Raw genomic sequence first — 12,035 nt, forward strand, 5'->3', positions numbered from 1 at the left:
GGGAATGTGAATATAATTCAGGAGACTGTGAACTTGGGTGGGTAAAAATTGTATCTTTATTTTCAGCAATTCATTACGTTTCACATGACATTTAGCATTCAATTATGCTTCAATTATGAAGATAGGCAATAAGCCATAGTAATGTTGGCAGTAACTGTGACACCAATATAAATCACAGGTATTCCTATATCACATAACGTAGAGAAAAATACCTGAAAATGATGTCACTACTTCAAAATTATGAATGTTATTAAGGGAATAAACTTTAGTTCATTTTATTATTTAATGAGTCAATAAAGAGGTACATGTATTACAAATATTTTTTTCTCATGCCATGATAAGTATTTCAGTGCATGTTTTGTGTGTGTGTGTGAATGTAAAACAAAAAAAACTGTTTTTGATAAGTTGTATATAGATTGCTAAAGGCATCTGTGGCATGAAAAACATTAGGTGGACCCACATTAGTGGATCGATATCATAACAACTATAACAACTAGTTGTTTATTGTTGGATTTTAGGTTCTTTCCAAATATTTTCCATTATAAACAGTAGTGGTGAAAATTTATATATTCATTTCTGCTCACTCTCCCTAGGAATAGAATTGCTGAGTTAAAGGGTATGTCTGGATGTCCGGAGATTTTTAATGTACTGCTATTACAACTTTTTTGAATTAGCCCTCATGTACAACGGGACTTTGGCCTCTGCAAGTGGACTGAATTTGTGGTTTTGAAATAGGAAAAGCGTTCTCTAGTTAGAGCAGAAGACTTTACATCATCTTTGGATAGTAAATCTTCACTTCAGAGAATGGATCAGGCACATTTGTGCGCTCTGTTTTTTATCTGCACTTAATGGCCTGGAAAGAGGAGCTAAAGCTGTGACAGACATTAGAGAGAATGTCTTCTTTCTAGTATGGAGTAAGATATGGATTATATTCTGAGACCTTAGTGGAATATGAATTCTGGTCAGCATTAACTTTTACAAATGATAAAACGTTCCAGAAAATTTGGTTGTCAGTGGTGCCTGTGTTTTTGTTGGAGGAACAGCCACGTGTTGTCTCTGAAGTCCTGAAATCAGACCCACGAGGAAGTGGAGAGGAAAGGGAAAGCCCGAGTGGTGCCAGTGGACACTATCAACCTGCCCCCTACACACGATGCCGTTCAACTTGCATGAGAAGCTACCTTCCCTTATTCCTACTTGTGAAACCCTGGGTTAGAGTCACAGCTTAGAAACTTGACTTAGCTGTGACGTCTCTTCAGGGAGGCAGTTGTAGACTTTGTTCTGCTTTATTGTATCTGCCTCTGGGGATTAATTCTTAATCCTACTGGAAAGTAATAGTGTATGCTATCTAATCAGGCTATTTTAGTCATCCTGAATTGAGCACTGCATTCTATGTTTTTATACACTTGTTAGGGTTATCTGCTCCTTCCTAGCTTTTCCTATTAAAAAAAAATTAGAATGGTTTTCCCAAATCATTGTTTTGCATGTCACTTTGTTCATGAATGTCATTTAAATATTTTGCCCTGTTTTAAAATGAAGATATTTGTATACATTGGCCAGAAAGGCCGAACCGTGAATAGTAAGTTCTTGGCCTGGCTCTTAAGCTACAGTCAAAGGTTTTGTCATTTTATTGTGTGTGGCCTCCATTCCCGGTGTCATTTGTGATCCATTTCATGCTCCACCTCCAGCCAGTACATTTGCCTTCAGGCTGACAGGAAGGATAAGGAGAGCAGGACCTCCTCCTTCAGTAATCAGTTTCCAGAAGTTGAAATACAGCAGTTCTGTTTATATCCCATGACCAGAGTTCAGTCATTTTATAAAACCAGCTCTAATGGAGGCGGGCCACAGGCCGTGCGAGGCGTCTGTTTGTAAGCAAGAATGCTATGCTCCCCTAGCAGTCTCCACACAGACACTAAAACACAAGTACAATTAAAATTATTGCCTACATATAGTTATGTTTTTATTTCCACGTCCAGCTCTGATACTAGATGGTGAGCTTGTCAAGGGAAGGACAGTATTTTTATTCATCTCAGTATCTCTAGCACTTAGCTGGTTTGTAGCTGGTGCCCAGTAAGTCTGTGTGTGAACATTTTATAAGTTTATGATTATGTTTCTTGTAGCATGTACGTATCTTCATTTTTTAGCTTTAATATAATATTGACAGGATTTGCCTTTACTACTTCAAATAGAGAAGTCTCATTTCCCCCCCAAAGTTCTGATTCATTTCCTCTCAGCAGATGTTCAAAACATGATTTTTACGAGGTACAGATTACAGAGAGGAAAAGTCTCATTAAGTGTTATATTGGCCCAAAGCGGCTGCACGCAGGTTTTGAAGTGGGTTGGGCGCAGTTTCATGTAGAAAGCGGCCAGAGCTTCTTTACACCAGAAGGTAAACTGAATCTCTCGTCATTCTTGGGAATCAAGGCGCATTGAGATCCTTTAAATACTGCTACCTTGCATAGATCTTTGCTAATTTTGATTCTAAAAGTGACAGGTAGATGGCGATTAGCAGAGCAGGTTACCAGACAGCATCCCCCTCTCCCCACTCCCACCATTCTGGCCTGAGAATGATGTAGCAGATTACCAGACAAGATCCCACCTTCCCCCCATTCTAGGCTGAGAACGATATATATGTTATAAAGCAAAATTGCCACATGTAGAATGCCAAGGAGGTAGGTAATTGGAAATCGTTGTGTAGGTGGAATTTTTTCTGCAAATACCTGTTGAGTACTTATAAAATGACATAATTCACAGTGGGCTGAAGATCTTTAATGGAAATCTGAGGTCTCCATATTTTTTCAGTCATGTGAAAGTGAGTAGAGGTTTTAAATTATTTTTGAAATTTCTTTGGTCTTTGACTTTAATTTTAAAATAAACACCTGGCCAAAAACAATAGTAACAACAACAAAAACCCAAATTCAAACAATAATGATTTAAGGGGAGAGGGAAGAGGCACGGATAGAATGAGAGTCAGGGAGTAGGTTTCATTTGCTCTTAGAAGTTTATATAAATTAAAGCTGAGAATAAATTTGAGGGCTGGAGTAGTTTTGGAATAAGCTAGTAGAATTTAATGAGGTATGTTAGATGTCAGCAATAGTATTAGTGACATATCGATCAGTCGATAACATAATACAATCTTCTGTATCTATAACTTTGTGCAAGGCGTTTTGTGGAGGTGAGGCGGGGCAAGATACAAAAGTAGACAGGATTCTAGTTCTTGATCTTTCATTTTATAGGGAGAAATTATTCAAGTAGGGTTGTGCGTTAGTAACTGGCAGGCAGTGAGTGGGCAAATACTAACTGAATAGGACAGACTATAAGTTGGTGATACTGCGGAAAACATGAAGGACCATGAAGACCTTGATTTGGGTCTTGGAGTTGGGGCAGAATTACAATGGGACCAGGTAGAAGCAGAGCATCTCTAATAGGGGCAACAGCATGAGGGAGTTCATGGAACAGGGCATAATGTGGTTATAGGCGATTCAGGGACCAGTTAAGTAGATGTAAATGTCCACTGAAAAAGAATGAAAAGAGTAGCTTGTGGTTTTCTTTTCCTTCTCATGCTTTTGTGTGAATTGCAATTTGTCAGTCAGTGAATGACTCTGGTGGTTATAATTTTGGGGTAGCAAATTCTGGATGCTTGCCTTATTATTGTTTGGCTCTTGATTTGATAAGTTTCTTTTAAGGCACTTTTTTGCATGCCTTTTTCTCTGTTAAGTGTTTCTCACACAGCTGTGTGGATGTTTAGGTGACAGACTGATCACTCAAGAAGAGAATCACTCATGGGATTGTGTGGCCTGGTAAATGAAACCCAGGTAAATTTCTGTGAAACAGAGTTATCAGTCTCAGAAGCAATTCAGTAGAATATTAATACGTGTCGTGTACCTTGTTTGTAGATCTAAATCCATGTGGTAAGTTTAACCTACTTTTAATAAATGTCAGTTAATGTCTACATTATGATTTATTTGAAATATATAAGAAAATTGTTTAATAGTCAAAAAAAAAAAGTAGGAAATTTTAATCTTCAGTGTTGCTACCAAAAAAAAAAAAAACCCATAATAGAGCATCTCTCTGTCAGACTGAGAACTAAACTTTTATTTTCCCAGCCGTTAGTTATATTTAAGTCCTAACTCTTTCTGAGAAGTTGGTAATAAATACTTGAATGGGAAGAAATATTTTATGAACATATACATTAGTCTTGCAAGGAAGGCTTATAAGATGTGGAGCCTATAATGCACACACACAAATAATTGGTGTGGGAAATTCTGTAGCTTGATGCTTGAACTGTGAAACAGTTGCTTTTACAAAATTGAGAGCTGCAGACTACAATTAACTGTCATTAATTTCCTTGAATAGAAATATGTTCCATTTACTGTACAATCAGGAGCCAGGCTTGAATGAGTTTAAATAGATGAAATCTAAATTATACTGACGGTCCATTAAACACTAGCAGAAAAACCGTAAAGAAAATGGATTCACTATGATACCAGTTTATAATAAAATCATTTGCCAAATAAGAATTATAGTCCAGGCATTGTGAATTCTCCTGTGTATTTCCAGTGAGCACTGCAAATTGGTTGAGCCATTTATTGTGAAGCACAGGCTCCCAGCGCATTGTTTTCTGAGTAGGAGCCAGCAGTGTTGCTTGAAATCTGCTCTGCAGGACATGACACCAGATCAGACTAGCGATTTGTTTGTTGTCAGCCATGTGGGGCGAGAGGAGCCTTCACTCCAGCCCACCACTGCTTGTTTCTTCCTGGGATTACTGGGCAGAGTGTTCCTACAGGTGTTTGAACTCTATCTGCGTTGGTTTCCTAAATGTACACATTTCAGCCGTGTTCCAGTTTGTAATCTTTGCTGTGGGGACCTGTTGTTATTTTCATTAGCAATCAGTCATCCTCTCCTAAATAGCAAATTTATAGCAGAATTCAGTTGTTTGATAGGATCCACTGATTTGAGGGTGGGGTTGTCACCCACCTTCTCAGGCACTAAAAAGGTAGGTACAGTGTGGCAGCAGGAGTGAGAGTGGGCTTGAAATCCGCCTCCTTCATGTCTCTGGCGCCCTCACTAACACACTTTGCTTCCATGGGGCAGGTGCCACTGCTGATTTTTAAAGGTAGATCCTCCTCTCCCCGCTAGATTCTGTGTGTTCTCTTACGGCACAAAAGCTCTGCACAAACACAGTCGTTAGAAACTGTAAGAGAGATCCATATCACTTAACCGGAGTTTGGGTGTTAAGCTGCCTAGGTCTTTTTCACAATTGGGATTCAGTGTGGATCACAAGGAGGGCTTTTTAAGGAACGTTTGCAGAAGGAAATGGTGATAAGAGTGCTTCAGACGCTCTTTGCTTGAGTAAGAGTGTTACCCTAGGGCCAGTCCTCAGAGCTTCAGAGTAACTGGTAAGATTGCTGCTGCGGGCGGCATGATCTTGCTTTCTCTTGTTTTACGGAGTTTTCAAGCCCATGTAGCGTATGATGGATTTGGGGGGGGTGTGTGGTGGGCGGGGTCTTGCTGCAGCAGTTATTCCAAAACCTCAGCATCACTTCTTCAAGTTAGAAAGATGATTGTTTTGGATCAGTCTTTAAGCTTTGGATGTTCTAGACGATTTTCTGACGTCTAGAGGAGGAAATGAAAAGTGGGAAATTGGAACAGAGTCTCTTTTAGTTATGACCCGCTCCCCCCACCTCCCAGCCGTCTTTTCTCATCATCTAATTTCCTATTAGCAGTGAGGATAATGACAGATGGATATTTGCTAGAAGTATATGGTCTTCTGATTTTGGATAAAAGCCGGTGTTAGCTTTGTAGTGCTAGTTGGGAACCTGTAGACATTGGAATACATGGAATTTAATTTTCATGAAGTTTAAAAAGGAAGGGACCAAGGATGTGTTACTTGAGATCTTTTTTCCACTGAGTTTAGAATCTTTACGATGTTGCAGGTCAATTTTGGTGACTGTTTTCAGGGTCTGAACATAGGATAAAGGTAAACACTTGAGAGGATTTCACTTACTGAGGTTCTGTTTTCCCAGTTTTTGTTTCCTTTTCTCTTTTTAGTTCTCCACTGTTCCCAGATGATGTGTCCCTTGCACACTGAAGAATCTGGTAGAAAACTAAAAAGACATTCCTGCAGTTATTTCTTAAAGAAATATTCATTAGAAAATAGCATCCTTTATGTTCATACTGATGGAGCAGAACAACATTCTTTTTTTAATAATTTTAAAAAATCTTTCTTTTGAGAGACAGAGACAGAGACAAAGTGTGTGAGCGGGGGAGGGGCACAGGGAGAGGGAGACACAGAATCCGAAGCAGCCTCCAGGTCCGAGCTGCCAGCACAGAACCCAACGTGGGGCCCAAACTCACGAAACACGAGACCATGACCTGAGCCGAAGTCGGACGCTTAACCGACTGAGCCCCCCAGGTGCCCTGAGCAGAACAACATTCTTATGAGGATCTCATAGAACTTCTTTTGTGTTTTTGTTCAGGTCATTTGTTCCTTGTGTAATTTTTGAGTATTTATTCTGGAATGTAGTGTATTGTTAGATACAGAGTGGGGAATAGTGATGGATTTGACTGTCGTACGGATGGGGAGGCTGCTGAAGCGGTGAGAGGGGCTCCTCCATCGGAGGCCACGCTCTGTGGGTTGGGATTTCAGTGTTGTTTCTTGCATGCGCGTAGAGCTGCATTACCCTTTTGTATGTTGGGCATTTGGGAACACCCGTATTAACTAGTGAGATACCTGCAGACTTTTGATTCTATCACAATAGACCAGTCGGCTGTTACCTCACTGAATGGTTCAGTGTCTGGGTGGAGGAATCCTGTGTAAGAGAAATGGAACATGGAAGAACAGAGCAGTCCTGAGAGTGTACCTCCTTGTCCACCACTGTGTCACCCAGCTGGGTCTCTGGGAAATTTATTTGTGAGATAGTCTGTTTATGCATGCCTCCCCCCCTTTTTTTTAAACAGGTAGAAGATTTTCTATTGGAAATTATATTGGAGTTCCTTGCGAAGGAACGAGAAGGTATTTCAAAGATTAAAAAGCAGAAACACATTAACAGGAGGGAAATTCTTTAAAGGACAGAGCACCGTGGCCAAGCACTGCCTGTGCATTGTGACCCCAGCTTTAATGCTGGGCTCACAGTGCTGCTTGCCCAATCAGTTGGTGAAGGAGAGTGTCCACTGTGCTCTGGGAGGAGGCTGTCAGGAAGGACGCTGACAGGTTCTTTGTGTTTCGGGATGACAAACTGCCTGATGCTTCAGGCTGTGGTTTTTACCCTTGAGAGGACCATGCTCTTGCTCTATTTACATAAACCTGCTGATTTGCTGAGGGTTGTTGAAAGCAGAGAGGGCTTTCTTTGCCTTGAGAATCTGCCTTCATGTTTTGGCTGACTTCCTTCCCCAGCTTAGCAAATGCTCTGTTGTTTGCAGATGGCACAATAGATTCTTGGACACAGAGCTTTGTTGAGGTTGTGAGAAATAGCCAAAAACGCCCCTGTTCAGTATCATTGCATAGATCATGGATGCAGGATTGAGGTCACTCAATTGTGTGATCCATTCCCTGGCAGAGGCTTGGTGTTAAGAGAGCAAGCCTCAACCTAGACCCGTGGTTTTATTTCAGACACCCCTGGTAGAGGAAAAAAAATTAGTTATCATGTATTGTTTGGAATAATTGATACCGATGGTAATGGCCTCACTCATTTTTCTGGCCTATTTCAGGCTTGCTGATTTTAAGATTAAAAAAATATATATTTGCCCTGCAGCACCCGTTTACTCAATCTGGTAAACACGCATTTTCGTATGGATAATTTTGAAAATGTGCATTATGCACTTAATGGATTGCATCAGCTTTGCTCAGGTTTTTCAGAACTGCTAGCTTTGTGATAAAAAAAGAAAAAGAACAGTTTCTTTCTTTCTTCATTTTTCTTTTCTCCTTTTCTCTTTACTTTCTTTCCTTCCTTCTAAGAAAAAAGGTGTCTGTAGTACATGTGTTGGCCATGGGAGATTTTCAGGTTGAGGCTCATTGACCCTACTGACAGAAACCAATTTTATCACTTCAGACAATCTATGCACTTATAAACTGCATGAAGATTCTTGGCAAATCATTTTGGCTTTAAAAGATTACTGGGCATATATTCCAACTGAGATTTTAACATTGCTCTTTACTTATGTTCTCATCTTTCCCTTGCCAAATAAACCACTTTATTTTTGTGCTCACTAAAAACATCTATATAAAGTTATTTTCTTAAATAGTTGCTTAATTAATGAGACAAGAGAGAAATATTTTTTTATTATGAGTATTTGGCCTCATTTAACCTTGTTTTGAAAATCATTAAGGTAACACTAAGTAGTTTATTTTTCCCTGTGAGACTTGAATTCCAAATTGTTCCTTAGGATGTGTTCTCTTTTAGTTGGACCATCCTAATTTTTATGAGAGGGTGATAAAGAAAAATTTGACTCTACGATAATTTCTCATGCTTTTACTTTTATAATGAATTTAAAAAGTCAGGTTAAAACAGTGTATTTTTTTTTCCATTTTCTGTGGCAAGTTAGACATGGTAAAAAAGTTTATATTACCCTTGATCTTAGTGATTCTGTGTTTTACGATTACTTAAATAAAAGACTTTAAAAATTTTGTTATTTAATTATGAAGTGAGCTTATCTTTTTCATGTATAAGTTTCCAAATACTGATAGAGATCACTGGATACAGTGACCTGTTTTATAGATGATTAGTCCTGTGCATTGGAATCTCCTATATGGATTTAGATGAATTTGGGTTGACATGGTAGCTTTTTAAACAGAAAGAGGTGACTTTTTATCTATTGATAAGGTATTAATAAGTAGATGTAGTAATTCCATGTGTCAGGTTTAAGAATCTTTCTCACTCGGCCTTGTTCCTAATGGCGGCATTCCTTGGGCCAAGGGGTGTGAGTCGGCCTCCAGGACTGCCAAAATCTTGTTAAGGGCAGGGTTATCAGGGGCCATCCTCGACATCCCAGTTTATTCCTTTCCTCCCTTCTCTAAGAGAGTTACATCCAGGAATATTTACAGATAATCATTTTCCTGAATGTAACTTTGCAGTGAGAAATGAAAGATTATAGATTCTCTTTCCTTTTCTGGAAAGCTTTTTTTTCTATACAAGTTAATAGCTACTTTAAGTCTCAGAGTTAGAGGGTTTATAGTTACAGTGATTCTGTTGATTATGGAAAGTATACAAAAAGCTTTTTTTAAGAAGGGAGGTGTTGCCATTTCTTTACAGAGGAGCCTCATGAGAATTGACTGCCCGGGGAACGAACTCATTTTAAAGTAGGTGCTGGGGACATGAAGGAGTGAAGAGAATTTGGCATGGACAGAGTAATGGAGTTTTGGATACTATAGCCCAGTGGAGGTTGAGATGTAGTGTAGGACCAAAGCATCATATGCAGCATGTGTTTTTGTCCAATGAACTTTAAGAAAGTGGAAGTCATTAGGTAGGAGGTAACCCATTAGTTCTGAAGTCTGTGAATATAGTTAGGTGTGACAGTGTTAAGAGATACAGAAGACAAGGCTTTTCCGTAGGAGGTGGGTGAAAGGAAGAGAGGGCCTGTAGACTAATTTGTGTTCAGGTTGAGTGAGACAGATACATAATAGGTATCTAGAGACTTGAAATACTGGTACTTGGTACAACAGGAATTGGACACAGAAATTAAGATCCTTGGGTTGTTCCAAAATTGTTCAAGTGCAGTGTTTTTAATCTAGGAAACGTTTTTACTTGAATACCAAATTAGGGGTAGTGAGACAAACATCTGCCGAAGTGGGAAGAGTTCTCTTGTTTCTTAAGATGATTGGCATGTTAAATGGACGTTGCCTGAATATTGAGCAGAGTTATCTAGCATCCTGGACCCTGGAATAACAGAGAAAGTTCAGTCAACAGATTATTCCTGAGCTACTTTTGTACTTGAATTGAGGGATTGAATCTTTGTTGTTGAGTCTACATCCGAATAAAGAAATCAGTTTGGGACGTTCTGGATGCCTAGATGATTGGCATTCAGATTTCATTTTCTGGATTGACTGGGCTACAAAAATCCTGATGTCTTTCAGGAAGTTTCTTTTTTTTTTGGAAGGAAGTGTCTTTGGTGAGGGCTTTCTTCATGATCCACCTCTTACTGGGTCAGCTAGTGCTTGTGGTGGTACTGGACTGTCCACTGGATGGATGACTCCAGATTTCTGCTCCTTTTCTTGTTCTTGACTCCACGTGTGTGAAATAAGGCAGTAGAGGAATCTGCTTGTATTCTCAAGCATCTCAGTTATTTCAAGATACACTCACTGGGAAGGATCATGAGGAAGGATAAAACAAGTGGCATTTTGAATGTGGGTATCATGGTCGTTATCCCTAGAAAATTTGATGGACTGCAGATGCCTTTACTTCTTAGTAAATAATACATAGAGATTCCTATTCTAAGCTTCATGATGATCTTGGGTTGTCACGTGGAGAGCTAGTTAAAGTCCCTTTATAGCTACTGCTTCCCTTAAAATCATTGCTTCCTTAAAAAAAAATGTATCTTAACCTGCCATTTTAAAGATTTTAAACCAGCCCTTTAGAGGCCAGCTATCGAGAGCATCAGAAATAATTGCCCAACCATTGCCGTGTCAAATATAATTTAAGAAAGCACACTCTTCTTCCCTTGAGAAAAGTGTGGTTTGGTTTACTACATCCCATCTGATTTGCGGCCTTCTTTTTCTTTATAATTAGAAACCAAAATGTGTTTAGGTTACAATTTAATAATAGTAAGTTACCCACAACAGGTTACATTTCTTCTGTTTTCTTGGTTTAGGCGAAAAGGTCATTGTAATGGCATGTTGAAGCTAGTCTTCTTCACATGTTTCATTTATTTCCTCACAAATTATTTGCTAAAAATAAAGTAGCCCCTGGCAAAGCCATTCCTCTTTCTGAAGACATGGGAGCATCTATCTGAGTAAGACATTCACAATTTTGTCTTGTGGAGCTGTGAGCAAGTAATTCCCCTGATTGAAGTGTTTCTGTCAAAATATGGTTGATCCCACGAGATTTCCTTCTCCCTCTTCTTCAGGTACCCCGGAAGCAATAATTGAGGCTTTATCACGTTCTTGTAAATGATCAGAAAAGTGGTCAATAGGGACCTCAAGTCAAGGGCGGTTTTCCTCCAGCTTACAGTTATTTGTAATTTACAATTCATCTTTGAAAATTTTTTTCCTATAAAAGAGATGTGCTTTGTCATTTGTTTATTTATGCGGTGGCTTTATGGGCCCTGTCTTTGTTCCCTTAAAGGTAAATGCCATTGTTTTAAATTTTCTTTTTCTTTTAAAGACTGTGTGTATATCGAGAGTCGGAGGCCAAACACGCCGTATTTCATCTGTAGCATTCAAGACTTCAAACTGGTAAGCATTTTTAATGTCTGTTGCTTCTGCTCTGTACCTTCCTTCTCTTTCCAGTTCCATGGATTGCTTCTTCCTGGTTACTGACTTGATAACCAGTTCACCTCTGAGTGCTAATTGCCTGGCTGCTGTAGCACACATGTAAGGCAGTTAGTGGTTTTATCCGTTTGCTTTTGTAACACTTACTGTTATAAAGCTTGTCCTGTGAACAACGTTTCCAAAGTTTTCATTTCTTTGGTAGCTGTTTTGGCCATAATTTCAGAGATTTTCTTGAGTTTCTGAAGCCGTGTGTTTCTTCTCAGCCATTGTGAAGAACCTGAAGTAAATATGGGAATTAGTGGTGAGTTGGAAAAAAAGAATACAAATGGGCCAGAGAGTAGTTTTTGGCGATGACTGTCTTTTACCTAGATATTTTGAGTGTATCTTGGGGTTGCCTGGTGTTGGAGGTTGGGGGAAGGAAGTCTGGTTTGGGGATGTATAGAGCTACAGTACTTCCCACTGCCAGCCTGCCCAGTTTTAGAGGTGCTGGTATTGCCCGGTAGGTAGGCAGATCTCTGGGTTGGAGACTGGTGGTTCCCAGCCTTGGGGCTCTGGATCCCTGGATCTCAGCAGAGATTTAACAGAGGTCTGCAAGCAAACGTTTTCAGTTTAA

The 12,035-nt window shown here is 39.5% G+C and overlaps 1 protein-coding gene across 3 annotated transcripts in view; it reads left to right on the forward strand.

Moving 5' to 3' along the window:
* RERE (arginine-glutamic acid dipeptide repeats) overlaps positions 1-12,035 on the forward strand; it is a 423,597-nt gene that overhangs the window by 182,869 nt on the left and 228,693 nt on the right. For all 3 annotated transcript variants that reach the window (XM_047083211.1, XM_047083212.1, XM_047083213.1), the window contains exon 3: positions 11,316-11,386. In XM_047083211.1, the coding sequence (XP_046939167.1) occupies positions 11,316-11,386 (71 nt within the window). The remainder of the gene's footprint in view (positions 1-11,315; positions 11,387-12,035) is intronic.

The sequence above is a fragment of the Lynx rufus genome, unplaced genomic scaffold, assembly GCF_022079265.1.
Source record: "Lynx rufus isolate CCGP_SWC_20201006 ecotype Redwood Valley unplaced genomic scaffold, mLynRuf1.p SCAF_2, whole genome shotgun sequence".
In the NCBI taxonomy this organism is placed as follows: domain Eukaryota; kingdom Metazoa; phylum Chordata; class Mammalia; order Carnivora; family Felidae; genus Lynx; species Lynx rufus.